We start from the raw sequence: 13,640 nt of genomic DNA, 5'->3' as shown, positions 1-13,640 counted from the left end.
ACCACAGTTTCTCTATCTGCTTTCTGAAACTCCCTCTTTTCAAGGTCCGAGAAAGTCACATTCCACACCTCCCTCTTCCTGACACTTCCTGCCAAGGGAATGGCAGAGCCAGTTCAGTTCTAGTAGGAACTGGGCTGGGTCACTGGCCAGGCCGCTTTCTGGAAGACATTTTGGAAAGCTCTACATTTCGGCCTGGAGTGAACTCAGATACTCTGGACCTCTTCATGGCTCCACTGAGCCTGGGTGCATTGCTGGAGATTCTATTCAGAACATTTCATCCATTTCTCCCATTTGCAGGGGCCAAAGAGCTTTGGGGCAGATGCACCGTGGTGGAGCAGGTGTCCACGTCAGAGGCCAGCTTCCCTTGGGAGGGACTTTGGGAGCTATCTGTGTTCCTCTCTTCTTCATTTCCTCTCCTGCCTTAGTGATTGTTCTAGGAGGTGGATCTGCACCCTGCGTGGGGCCGCACCACATGTCCCTGTCAATAAGGCCTTTGGATCCAGGAGATAACTTCTTGGCGGGGGAGCTACGGTCCACACACTGTAAGCAGTTCCAGAGGGCCGGGGCACTAAGGTGTGCCAGGTACACTGAGGCTGTTTCTGACGGACTCTGGCCCACTCCACACCATCCTCAGGGCTCTTGAGAGAGAAAGAGTGTGCGTGTATTTATGTGTGTGCCCTGTGGACTTCTGCGGAGGTTTTTCGAATCAGGCTGTAAGGGCTGTTTGGCCTCCCCCGGTTCTATGGACTTTCCTGAGGACTTATCACGTGCCAGAGAACTGTGAGGGCCACAATGCCCAGTGGGCCTCAGTCACAGAGCCCGAGGGAGGTCGTGGGGGCCTGAGAAGCAGGAGAGCTGGTTCTGACTCTGATACTCATGAATTGAGTCCCCGCTCGTGCAGGGGACACAGTGATGAGCAGGACAGACAGGTCCCTGTTGTCATGGAGCTTTTAGTCTTGGCGGTGGTGGTGGGGTTTGCGGACCATTAAAAAATAAGCAAATAGGGAATTCCCTGGCGGTCCAGTGGTTAGGACTCCTCATTTTTGCTGCCATGGACCCAGGTTCAAACCCTGGTTGGGGAACTAAGATCCCACGAGCCATGCAGCACGGCCACAAGAGGAAAAAAAAAAAAGCAAATAAAGAAAGATGTCAGGTAGTAATGATGAAAATATAACAGAGTGAGGACCAGGGGGTCACTCTAGTTGGGGTGATCAGGGAAAACCCCCCGAGGAGAGGACATTTGCCACTAACTGGCTATATATCAACAACTAGGTCCTCCCGTTCGCATTAGTTTTCTAATGATATAAATATATCTAATGATATAAATGAGTTTTCTAATGATATTTCATGACATGAAATGTCATGATCTAGCTTCTCCTGTATGATCCTTTTACCCAGACCTGAAAAGGGGTGGGGGAAGCCGATTATGCCGTGTTCTCTCTCTGCTCTCTCTCTGGGGTGGCGAGGGCCTGCACTTAGGGGACAGAGATAATGGGAGCAGTGGACAAGAACTTTTATTCAGTTGGCTTCATCTCCAGGTGCCATCCCTCTCCCTCCTCCATTCCCCTCCCCTGCTGCAGCTGGCTTGGACCCTTGCTGCCAGGACCCTGAGGTAGGCGGCAGTTCCCCTAGGGGCTCCGGGTGGGCATGGGGTGACCCACCCACCGGGCCGCTGGCTCCGTGTCTGGAATGCTGAGAGGGCTCCTGAGACGAGACCCCCCCACCAGACGCTCCCCCCGTGGGAGCGGGGAGAATCGGCCCAAATCCTGCAGAGCCCTAAGAGGCGGGGTGAAGGCGAGGCCCAGGGCACCCACACTGCCCCTCTCAGCTCTCTGCAGAGCTCCTGGAGCCATCCGCTGCTCTCTGGGTGCTGCCGTGTCCTTAGGCCTTGCAGTGGGGCAGCGGGGTGGCTCCCTGGAGATACAGCTGATTTCGGCACTGCCTACGGGTCGTCCAGGCCATGGGCGGAGGGTCCGGCCTGGGAGGTCAGGACTGGCCATCCAGATGCCCTGGATTCCACTGCCTTGTCTTTGGCTCTGACCTGCTGTGTAGCCTGCCCCAGCCATTCCTGGGCTTCTCAACCAGGGGCTGGGGCAGGGGAGCGGGTGGGTAAGTAGCTAAAAATAACCCATTATTGTTTCCCCCTCATTCTACCAGTGTGAGCTTCCCCTGCCACTACACTAGGATGGTACTATTTCATAATCTCAAAGTTTCTGATCGTCTGCGTGAAACACCACCACAAGAGTGAGCTAAAGCCCTCATCCCGCCCCAGCACCCTGGCATTGCCTGACTGCCAGCAGCTCCAGCAGCCACAGCAAGGATGGCACCGTAAGCCTGGCCCCAGCCTCACTGGCAGCCTCCAAGGTATCATCCTTAAAGAAGTAGCCCCTCCACCAGAATCAAAGTCACCGGTTGCCCCCAGCAGCCCACAGATCACTGCTGAAGACGGGGCCTTCATCCGTACTCCGTTCTTGCTGCCGCAGTGCATGGTGGACGCTTATTGGAAACCTGAAAGGAGACGAGTGTTCTTGGTTAGGCTGTGCGTGGAGCATGGACCCCTCCTGGATGGAAAGGCAAGGGGAGGAGGCTGCAGGTCACCGCTCTGGGTGTCGGGCAAGGCACCTCTCAGGGCCTAACCTCTCAGGGCTGCATTTACTCCCCTTTGCAAAGGTTTCATCTCTCTGAGTCAGGATCCACCCTCCTTCTCCTATCCCACGATTTTCACTGACCCTCTACTTAATTCTCGCAGAGATTCTCTCCTTGCTTTTTGCCCCAGATGTTCATTGTATTGCATGATGGCCCCTCCTGACCACGTGGCTCCATCCTGTAGCCTCCCATAGCTGGATATGGAGAAGGGTTCTCTGGACTAAGAAGCAGGACCCCTGAGTTCTAGCCAGGATGGTCCCCAACCTGTGGTGTGACTTTGGGCAAAACATGTTTGTTCTCTGGGCCTCACTTCCTCATTTCCAAATCGCTGGAGCAGACAAGGTACCTGGCAAAAGCAACGTAGCTAGCATAGCTCCTTGCTTCACAAAGAGTGGTCCACGGACCAGCAGCCTTGGCATCTCCAGGAGCTTGTTAAGAAATGCAGAATCTTGGGCCCACCCAGACTCACCGGACCAGAAAAGTGTGAGAGCTAGTGTGAGTGACGTGCAGTTAATTTGCTTAAAGTTTGGCTGTCCTAATAAGAGCAAAAGGGAATTTCTGAAGATTCTCAGGTAAAGAACACAGTGTTAAAAAAAAATTGCAGCAGGCAGAGAGGTTGAGGGGTGAGGCAGCACGGGCAGCTGGGTGTGGCCGTGGGGACCCGGCAGTGGGAGAGTGTGGGCGTGGTCCGCTTGCTGTTGCTGGGGGAGAATCTCTGCGACACATCGAATGTGGGAGATAATGGGGAGGAAGAGAGTGAAAACAATTCAAGGCTGTGAGCCATTGGTCCTGCAGACCTAGTTCTGTGTGCAAGACCCCAGGCAGGCCTCACTGTTTAATTAAATGGAGATGGTCCTTAGTTTTAAGATGTTCTTAGCTGTCCTGATTGAATCCCAGGACAGGAAGGGAGAATGTCAGACACACCAGACCGTGGGAAGGTAATGTGCTCTAGTCACCCCAGACCCATGGTTCCCAGCTCTGCTACAGACTGGAAACCCCCGGGGAGCCCTTTGGAATCCTCCTACCCAGGCCACTCCCAGGATGGGTTAAATCAGAATCTCTGGGGTGGGTCTGGGCGATTCTGAGGAACAGCCAGGCTGAAACCCATTGCTTGCATCTCTCTGTTCCAAGGACTGGCGAGGGCAGGTCCCGGGGACCAGCAGGCATGTGGCTGCTGAGTAAGTCACGGCTCTGATGCTTCCTCTGCCCCACGGACAAGCACCCAGGGCCAGGATGAGTGGGAAGGAGTGGGAAGGAGTCTGAGCCAGCCCCCACCCCCGGACTGTCACCTTCCCCGCAGACAGTTGCCCGCGGTGATGACTGGGGGCAGGGCTGGGGCGCAGGGCCGGGCTCAGAGTGCGCACGTCACCAGGACACAGCTCCTCACACAGACGGACCTCAGCCCACGACAGATGTGCCATTTCCAGTGCACTCTTTACTTTATGAACCTTATTTAATTGCTGGAGCTCTCAGTCTATATTGGGATTTTGTGCCTGTAGATTCCCAGAATGGAGGGTACTGCTGCACCCTTTACAAAACAATCACTGGTCTGTGTTGGACCAGTCCTCGGCACAGAGGCCAGCTTCCCCGATGATGGCTCCCTGGCGCTCAGCAGTTTACAGGGGACTTTTATGGACGTTATCTCAGGAGAGGCTGACCACCCAGGCAAAGGTGGAATCTGAACTCGACAGATGTGACAGGGAGGCTGGAGGAGGTGACCTGCCCACGGTCTCCCATGGCGGAGACAGCCCTGGTGTTTGGGTCTCTTCCCTCTCGGATCTGTGTTCTTTCCGCTTCGCTGGGAGGGCTCCTGACTGAAGGAGAGCCGGGGTTTTTCCAGAACACAGGTGGTGGGGTTGGGAGCTCGGGGGGCTTTGGAGCCTCCTCCTGGCACCAGCTGGGGAAGAGGGCGTCGTGGTCACGGGGGTCACACCAAGGTTCCCGTCCAGACAGAAATACTTCCAAACTCAGGGATTAAGGAAGATTAAAAACAAAACAAAACAGAAGGCACTCTAGAAAGGGGTTAATCTCTTAAAGCCATCCTTGGCAGTTAGAAACAGCACATTTGAAACCATGGATGACTAACGCCCCTTACGGGGGGAGATACACCTGTCCACGTGCGCCCCTGGCAGGGATTTAAACGCTCCACAGCTTTTCCACGTATCCTAAGTCAAGTAGATTCATGCCGGCCCTTGGTGAAGTCCAAGAGCTGGACAAGTCGGGCAAGGCTTGTGTTAAATCACTCTTCCTGGGCTGCTGCTCCCAGGCTGACGGTCACAAATTCCCCGTAATGAGCACTTCTGAAGGAGCCCAGGCAGACAGCGCCGCTAAATTAAGAGCAGAGGGGCCCAGGCCGGGGGAGAGGGAGTGTTTGCTTTGGCTGGGGAAGTGCCTGGGCCCCGGCCTGTGTGTTTGCCTGCCAGGGAGGCCTGATAAGTGGGCTGCGTAGAAAGCGCTGCGCGGTGGGACCTGGGCCATCTGTGCATCGGGAGAGGCTGCACCTGCTGCCTCTCAGCCCCGACCTGGCTGGAGAGGGACCCTTTGTCACCCTGTTTTCAGCTTCCTTGTGGCCCCATGGTCACTAAGAACCTGGAATTATTTTCCTTCCCTTGAGAATAAAAATGGAACCCTCGAACTTCTGTTTGTTTTGATGAATTACTTCCAGGCTGCTGTTTGTTTGGAGAACAAAGCTCTCCAGCTGCAGGGAGGGTGGAGGCCAAGAGAAAACCCCCGCCAGCAGGGTGGCTTTCCAGACAGCACGGCCCGGTGGAGCGAGCACGGGAGGCCAGGGTCCTCCTGGCTCTGCCGTTTGTGAGCAGTTTCCTCTCCTGTCAAAAGGGGGATCGCACTCTTGGCTCTGGGTAATTTACAGGCGTGTTGAGGGAGTGATATATGCGGAAGAAACGCATAACTGGTAACCTGCCACACGCATTGTGGTAGAAGCGCCCCCGTCTTCGGCCCAGCTTTCTGCACCAGCTGGGCCTGGTGTCAGCAGGAAGACGCCATCCTGACATAGACCTTGGGTGTCTGCCTCTTCTCTTCTGAGAAGGTTGGATGATCTCATCTCTATTATGTGTACAAAAGCTAAGTAAACATAACGTTAAAGTATTGCTTATTTGTAGACTTCTTGACAGGACAAATAACGGTTGGTTTTTATGAATTTGTTCACTGAGGGGTGTGTCTCCCAGCCCCAAAAGCCAACCACTCCCTCCACTTATGTCCTGGACATCATCCCCTCCAATTCCTCAAAGAACTTTCCCCTGCAGTTTTGGTCCTCTTTCCCAAATCATAAATTCCCTTCCCCGCCCCACACCCAGCACTGGGCCTTCCCTTTCAGTATATAAGCGAGTCTTCATGACCCTCACGTGTCCCATTCAGGCGGCGGGTAAGTCCCGGCCACCCTCCCCCTGGACCTTCCTGGGAAGGTGCTTCCCTGAGAAGTGAGCCGCTTCCGGCCCTCCACAGCCTACACTACATACAGCAGCCAGAGCGAGCTTTCGAAAGCACTGATCAGATCACATCACGCTATGGTTCAAATTCTTCACAGAGCTCCCACCACTCCTGGAATGGAAGCCAAGGCCCTTACCCTCACCTACAAGGTCCATGTGATCTGGCCCTGCTCCCTGGCTCGGCTCCCCCCGCCTGTAACCAAGCCAAGCTCCTTCCCCTCCAGAGCTGGTCACGTTCTGCTCTTCCCAGACTGAGTGGAAGGTTCCCTTCCAGAACCGCATGGCTACGCCATCCTCACTCTTCAGCCATCAGTTTCAAGCTCTCCCCCCACCGCCGTGTCCCTGGGGATCTCTACACATTACATATTTCAGCTACTTTAAAGCACTCGTTGGCACCTCGGATGACCTTATGTCTTTGTCGATGTGGTCATTGTCTGTCTTCTTCCTTCCAGAATGTAAAGGGCTTGAGTCTGCCCTGTTCACTGATATGGCCCCAGCACTGGTACAGGGCCTGACATACAGATGGTGCCTAATAAATGCAGTGTTCATTCACTGATTGGCTGTTCAGTATTGTTCTGTGTCTGATACATATCATTAGAGTATTTGGGGGAGAGATGGGGCCTTGGAGAGCACTGAATCTGAATTCAATTGTTTTTCTTTTTTAGACAAGGAACCTGAGGATGAGAGAAGGCAAGTTATGTGGTCAGGGCATCATGGCAGGTTGGTGGCAGAGATGGCGGGTCCCAGGTCTCAGAAAAGACCTGACAATGGCGCTGATGCTGCTGGTGCTAGTGGTGAAGAAGAAAGAACAGTCAGCGGGCCGGCATCCCAGCGAGGGTGAGGACGATATGACAAAGGCCACCCTTTCCTGGTGGTGCTCTGTCCATGTGCAAACCTCCTACTATCTAAACTGCAGGGAGCTGGCGGTGAAGCTGCGTGTAGGCCTCTCGGGGCAGGAGTCGGACATCGTAGGATCCAGGTCGGCCGTTTCACCCATCAGGGTGCCTTGCTGCCATGTGAAAGCAATGCCGAGCCTGACGAGTAGCCTTTGGATTACAGTGCTGGGATGAGGCTAAGACTAAAAGTGGGCCTGGGGTAGGGGGCCCCGGATGGAGTCTAGTCCCTGTGGGTCTCCAGGGAGAAGGAAGGAGAAGAGAAGGCCTGTCCACGGTGGCTGGGCCGGTGCCAAGACGAAGGGGAGAGGTCAGTGATGGAGGCCAGGAAGGGTCTTCTCTTTCTCATCCTGTTTCTGACACACCACATATTTCTTCTGTAACTGTTACCATGTCCTCAGGCCTGAGCTTTTAAGTGGTGTTTACATCTCCAACTCGCTGGCAAGGACCACGCTCCAAAAGGAGAGTGAAATTTGGAGCCAGGGGTTAAACAAGTTACCAAACCATCACTCAGCCCTTCCTGTTTGGAGAGGGCTGGGCAGAGGGGAGTGGGCTCTGGGGACAGGCAACAAGAGACGCTGAAGATCTGGAGGAGGGAGAGCAGCTTTGCCAAGCAGGGCCGGGGCACCTGGGCCAGCCACCCCCTTGGCCTGTCTCGGTGTGTCCAGTGCTGCCTTCTGGGGCTTTCTCCAGGAGGAGGCCGAGGCAGGCACACGTGGAGTGACTGCAAGGCCAGGCCCGAGGCTTTAGGAACATTCGGGAAGCTTCCAGCTTCCTCGGCTCTAGCCTCCCCCCGTCGCGGCCCCTTGACCATGGCCCTGGAGGAGCTGCCAGGGAAGGTGCACTGACCTGTCCTCTGCAGGATGCTCTGTCTGGCCTTGACGAACGCCAGGATGTCGGAGTCTGTCTGGCTGTCCCCCGTGAGCGGGACCGACGACACTGGCCTCTCCGGGATCCTGGGGACAAGCACAGGTCACACTTTACCACGCCTTATGTTTGGCCCCAGCGCTCACCTTTCCATAGTGCTTTCCCACGTTCACTGACTGGATCTCCCCCAGGGGCTGCGGGCTCCTGCCTCCTCGCCCCCCTCCTTCTCTGCAGCCCCCGCAGCAATCCTTCTGCACCCAGACGAGGCACGTGTCCCCCAGTCCTTTGGCTCAAACCCTTAGTGGCTTCTCATCACTCTTGGAATGAAATTCAAACTCCGTCTCTGTGTGATGTGGGCCCATTCACTGTGCTCCGGCCACCCTGCTACTCTGTTACACCAAGTTCCTTCTGGCCTCAGGCCCTTTGCCTCGCTGTCTCCTCTTCCTGGGCTGCTCTCCCCTCAGACCCTTACACAGCAGCACAGACTTTCTCTCGGCATCTTCTCCATCCCCTCACCCCACCTTCCTCTCCCTGCACCCACACCCTCCCCCCACCCTGCCCCTAACTTACCCAAACCAAGCCCATTCTACCTGGGGCCAGATTCCTTTAGCACCCAACTTAGATGTCGTATCCTTTAGGATGTGTCCCCACTGCATCCCCATCCCCTACCATGGCTTAGCTAGTTGCTCCTGAGACAGAGATAAGTCTTCTCCCTTCTCTCCTTAAAAACAGAACCATAATATTTAGCCCAGCAAGTTGCCACATTAAAAAACGGCATTTCCCAGCCTTCTTTGCAGCTATGTGTGGTCAGGTGACCAGGTTCTGGCCAATGAGATTTGTAAGAAGTGAAATCCCCTTAAAAAGGGAGGGATGCATGTCACCTTCTCCCTCCTCTTTTTCCATCCACCTCCTATACATAAAATCCCCCTTGAGAAAACTCAAAGCAAGGTACTCTCCCGGCTCTGCCAAGCGTCCATCCTCACACCTGTCACTCCACACAGCAGGTGACAGCATCCACTCTCTTAGAAGGCACCGAGGATTATACAGAGCAAAGGGTTGCTCGTTATCACGTGTAATTGTTGGCATTCCAGCTGCAAGTCAGTGAGAAGTGCTAAAGCAGAGTTGCGGCAGGGAGACTGGGACAGCTCTGGAGCTGTGTGCTCTGTCCAGGGCTGGGAGGGACGGTGGGTGGAGTTCACCCTTGGACGGCCTGCCTGCCACGGGAAGGAGGGCATGCAGGTATTCTAGTCAGAGGGCGTGGAGACACGTGCTGGGGAGGGGCCTCGCCGGCTTTGTTCATCCTGGAGTGAATGGCTCACAGCCCTGAGGCCAGGCTTCTGAACTCCATGCCCTTCCCTGCCTGGGGACTCTGCACAGGGCTGGTGGGCCACGTGGAACTGCCCCTGGGCTGGCTCCTGTTCCTTGAATGGCCCCAGGTACGTCATTTACAAGGATACATGAAGCCACTCTGCCTGCATGGGGCCCCAGCGACCCCGGGGAAAATTCCTTGGCTCTGGGAGTTGGCATCTGTGAGAGATCCCAGGGAATTCCTGGGGTACCACGGCGGAGGCCTGCCCTGGGCTCTGTCTGTGAAGCCACTGCACAAGGGGCTCCTTGGGTTGTGAGGGAAGCAGATTGGCGATTTCAGCCTGCTGCACCCACAGCAGTGGCTGTCACAGGTGTCAGAGAGGGAAGACCACAGACCTGTCCTCCAGGGGGATGCTGGGGCTGCTCTGCTCCTGGCTGTGCAGGAGGGGGCCAGGCAAGGGCAGGATTTTCCTGGCATATACGTCACTGCAAGAGACAAGTCGACAAAAGAAAAAGGTATGGGAGGAGGTTTACAGAAGAGAAATTTAGAGTTTATATCTAGGAGCTGTATGGACTGAAAGTTTGTCTCCCCAAAATTCATACGTTGAAATCAAATCCCCAGTGTGATGGTATCTGGAGGGAAGGTATCTGGAGGGAAGGTAATTGGAGGGAAGGTAATTAGTTTGGATGAGGTCATGAGGGTGGAGCCCCCATTATAGGATCGATGCCCTTATAAGAAGAGGAGGAGAGATCAGAGCCGTCTCTCTACCAGGTGAGGGCACAGAGAGGAGGCCGTCATCTGCAAACCAGGGAGAGGGTTCTTACCAGAAGTGGATCCTGTGGACCTTGATCTGGGACTTCCCAGCCTCCAGAATTGTGAGAAATAAATAAGTCCCTGTTGTTTAAGCGGCTTAGTCTATGGCATTCTGCTATGGCAGCCCAAGCAGACTGTGGCAGAAGCCAAGAATCCTCTGTTGTGGATGATGATTAGTCAGTTCGAGCTGCTATACCAGAACACCACAGACTGGATGGCTTAAACAACATGAATTTATTTCTCTCTGGAGGCTGCAAGTCTGAGATCAGGGTGTCAGCATGGTCAAGACTGACAACTTCTCGTTGTGTTCTCACATGGTAGAAAGAGAGTGAGCTAGGTCTCTGGCCTCTTCTCATCAGGGCACTAATCCCATTCATGAGGGCCCCACCCTCATGACCTAAATGCCCACCTCCAAAGACTATTATCACTTTGGAGGTTAGACTTCAACATACGAATTTTTGGACAACACATTCAGTTTATAACATTCTGCCCCTGCCCCTCCCCCCATTCAAGTCCTTCTCATGTAAAATACATTCATTCCATTCCACCAGCCCCCGACTTATGCCAGCATCAACTCTAAAGTCCAAAATCTCATCCATTGAAATATCATCTAAATTAGATATGGGTGACACTCAAGGTATGCTTCATCCTAAGGCAAAAATGCCTTGCCAGCTGTGGACCTGTAAAACCACACAAGTTATGTGCTTCCAAAATGCAATGATGGGACAAGCATAGGATAGACATTTCCATTCCAAAAGGGAGAAACAGGAAAGAAGGAGGGAGTGACAGGTCCCAAGCAGGTCCAAAACTTAGCAATGCAAACTTCATGAGATCCTAGGGCTTGAGAACAATCCTCTTTGGCTTGACACTCTACCCTCCGGACCCACTGGGGTGAGGGTCCTGTCTTCTGGACCCATGGGTGGAGTTGCTGCTGAGCTCTGCTGGGCAGGGGTCGTGCCCTCACAGTTCTGCTGATCGGCCCCACCCCCACAGCCTTGGGCAGAGGCTGTCTGGATTGTTGAAAGCAAGGCTATCGTCTCCCTTTTTGAAATGGAGGAGGCAGCTGTGATGATCTCTGAATTGCCTTTGGGGAAATTCTTCCCTTGTCTTGAAGGATAGTGCCCATTCACAACAGAATAGTTCTGTGGTCCTGTCCTGTGAGGTCTCAGAAGTCCACCAGCCTTCCTTTCTTCCTCCCATCTCCTTCTGCTTCAGTTCAGTCTGGCAGTTTTTCTGCTGGGAGGCTGATGAAGTCTGGATTCACACCCACACTAATCTCCTAGCGTTCTCTTCTGAAGATGTTTTCTCATTTTTTGCTGTATGGATAGGCTGAGAGTTTTCCAAATCTTTAAGTTCTAGTTCCTTTTTGCTTAATAATTCCATCTTCAAATCTTTCCTCTCTTCTTGTATTTTGCTGTAAGCAATCAGGAGGAGCCAAGCCTCTCCCTCAGCACTTTGCTTAGAAATCTCCTCAGCTAAATGTCCAATTGTATCCCTCGCAAGTTCTTCTTTCCACAAAACACTAGAACATGAACACAATTCAGCCAAGTTCTTTGCCACTTTATAACAAGATCACCTTTTCTTCACTGTCCGATAACATGTTCCTCATTTCTGTCTGAGACCTCACCAGAATGGCCTTTACCATCCATATTTCTACCAACATTCTCTACGCGATTATTTCCGTATTCTCTAAGAAGATGGCAGCTTTCTCTACAGCTCTCCTCTTTCCTTTCTGAGCCCTCACCAGAACTGCCTTTAAAAGTCCATTCGTGACAACCTCAGCATCTTCTAGCACGTGCTTCGAAACTCTGACAGCCTCTACCCATTACCTGGTTCCAAAACTGCTTCTACATTTTTAAGTATCTGTTATAGTAACACCCCACTTCTGGTACTAATTTCTGACTGAGTCTCTTTGGGCTGCTATAACAAAATACCGCAGGCTGAGCGGCGTATAAACAATGGAAATTCATTTCTCACAGTTCTGGAGGCTGCAAGTCTGAGATCAGGGTGCTAGCGTGGTTGTGTTGTGGTGAGAGCCTTCTTCTGGGTTGCAGACTGCCGACTTCTTGCTGTGTTCTCACATGGTAGAGTAAGCTAGGACTCTGGCCTCTTTTTATAAGGTCACTATTTCCATTCTCGAGGGCCCCACCCTCATGACCAAATTAGGTCCCAAAGGCCCCTTCTCTTAATACCCTTACATTGGGGATTAGAGTTCAACATATGAATTTTGGGGACACATTCGGTCTATAACAGATGGTTTATACACTAATTTTCATTGCTAGAGCATTGCATGTACCAGCTGTGGTCGTGGAACAAAAACAACAATGATCACAACCGTCCTTTATAGACACTCTCTGCACACCAGGTCCTGGGAGGGTGCTCTGCAAACATTACGCTATTTAATCCTCTCAATAGCCTCACCATCCCCATTATATGGACGAGAAAGCTGAGGCTTAGAGAGGTTAAAGAAATTCTACAAGTTGCCCAGTCGTAAGTGGCAGTATCTGGATCTAATCACAGCTCTGTGAGGCTTCAGAACTTGTGCTTTATTAACCGGACTCAGCTCTGGCATTCTGAGGAAACACATGCTGGAGACACATGGCTTATCCCTGGCCACATGGACTGAGCCTGGGTGGCCCTGGCTGACCGGCTCTGTGCTCCCTGAGTGAGGAGTTAGACCCAACAGCTCATGCAGATGCAGTTTTGCCCATTTAATTGATGTGCGCTCCTTGCCTTGGATTCTCAGTTGGGAAAGAGTGGAGCCCAACAGCACCCCTTGGGAGGTGGAGAGGCAAGCTATCCTGGGATGTCAGTGACATGAAGGGACTCCCTTGCTTTGCAATGTCCTGCTTAGACACAATATCGGAGCAGAAAGAGGCCTCCGAAGTCACCTAAGAACCCTCATTTCACAGGTGGGGACTCTGGGGTGACTGGCAGGCAGGGTTAGAGACAGGTGCTCTGGCTTTGCTCAGCACGCGTCAGCAGCCCCAGGCTCTCCACAGGCCCAATAACCTACTGTCCCAGCCGTAAGCACTGCTTCCTCTCCAGCTCCTGTCTTCTGCCCTCTCCTGTCTCAGCCAGGGCAGGGCCTCTTACCCTGGGCCTGCCTCCACCGTCTCAGGAATGTGGGTTCTACAAACGGGAAAGGAAATCAGAGCCTGGGATTTTTTTTTTTCCCCCTCAGATGTCTATTTCCCAGTATCCCAGAGACTCTGCACTGAGTCTTCGGGTGAGCTGAGCATCTGTGCGGAAGGTCACTGTAGGACCAGAGGCAGCCACAAGGTGGCAGGCTCTGCATGCCTTTCTTTGGAGAACAGAGGCAAGTTCCTAGGGTTCCTTCCGAATGGTTCCTGGTGCAGGCCTCAACTAGGGAAGGAGAAAGGGCTTTCCATCCCGCAGGTGCTGCAATGACACCAGGTTACGGTCAGTTTGGAAGCTGCAGCAAGTCTCGCAAGATCAAGCCACTGGCACACAAATGGCTCATGAACTCAATGGTTTCCCGGCCGAGCCTTTTCTAAGATTCCAGGGAGTGCTCGCAGGTGCTAACTGTTGAGGGCTGGGAGCGGGTGGAAAAGGGCAGAGATGGAGGTGACAGGACAGATGGGGGCATCCGGCACCCTCTGCAGAGGCCCAGCTGCCCATCCCGTTGCCTTGAGCAGCTCC

The 13,640-nt window shown here is 53.4% G+C and overlaps 1 protein-coding gene across 1 annotated transcript in view; it reads right to left on the bottom strand.

Moving 5' to 3' along the window:
• Window positions 1–1,229: 1,229 nt before the first annotated feature.
• Window positions 1,230–13,640, bottom strand: part of KIF6 (kinesin family member 6) — a 387,265-nt gene continuing 374,854 nt past the window's right edge. The window contains exons 20-22 of the mRNA XM_073810765.1: window positions 9,560–9,649; window positions 7,838–7,944; window positions 1,230–2,508 (exon numbers count right to left, since the gene is read on the bottom strand). Coding sequence (XP_073666866.1) covers window positions 2,498–2,508; window positions 7,838–7,944; window positions 9,560–9,649 — 208 coding nt within the window. The 3' untranslated portion in view covers window positions 1,230–2,497. The remainder of the gene's footprint in view (window positions 2,509–7,837; window positions 7,945–9,559; window positions 9,650–13,640) is intronic.

This window comes from Tursiops truncatus, chromosome 10 (assembly GCF_011762595.2).
Source record: "Tursiops truncatus isolate mTurTru1 chromosome 10, mTurTru1.mat.Y, whole genome shotgun sequence".
Classification (NCBI taxonomy): domain Eukaryota; kingdom Metazoa; phylum Chordata; class Mammalia; order Artiodactyla; family Delphinidae; genus Tursiops; species Tursiops truncatus.
Note: the sequence above shows the minus strand (reverse complement) of the source record. Positions and strands in the feature narration are given on the sequence as shown.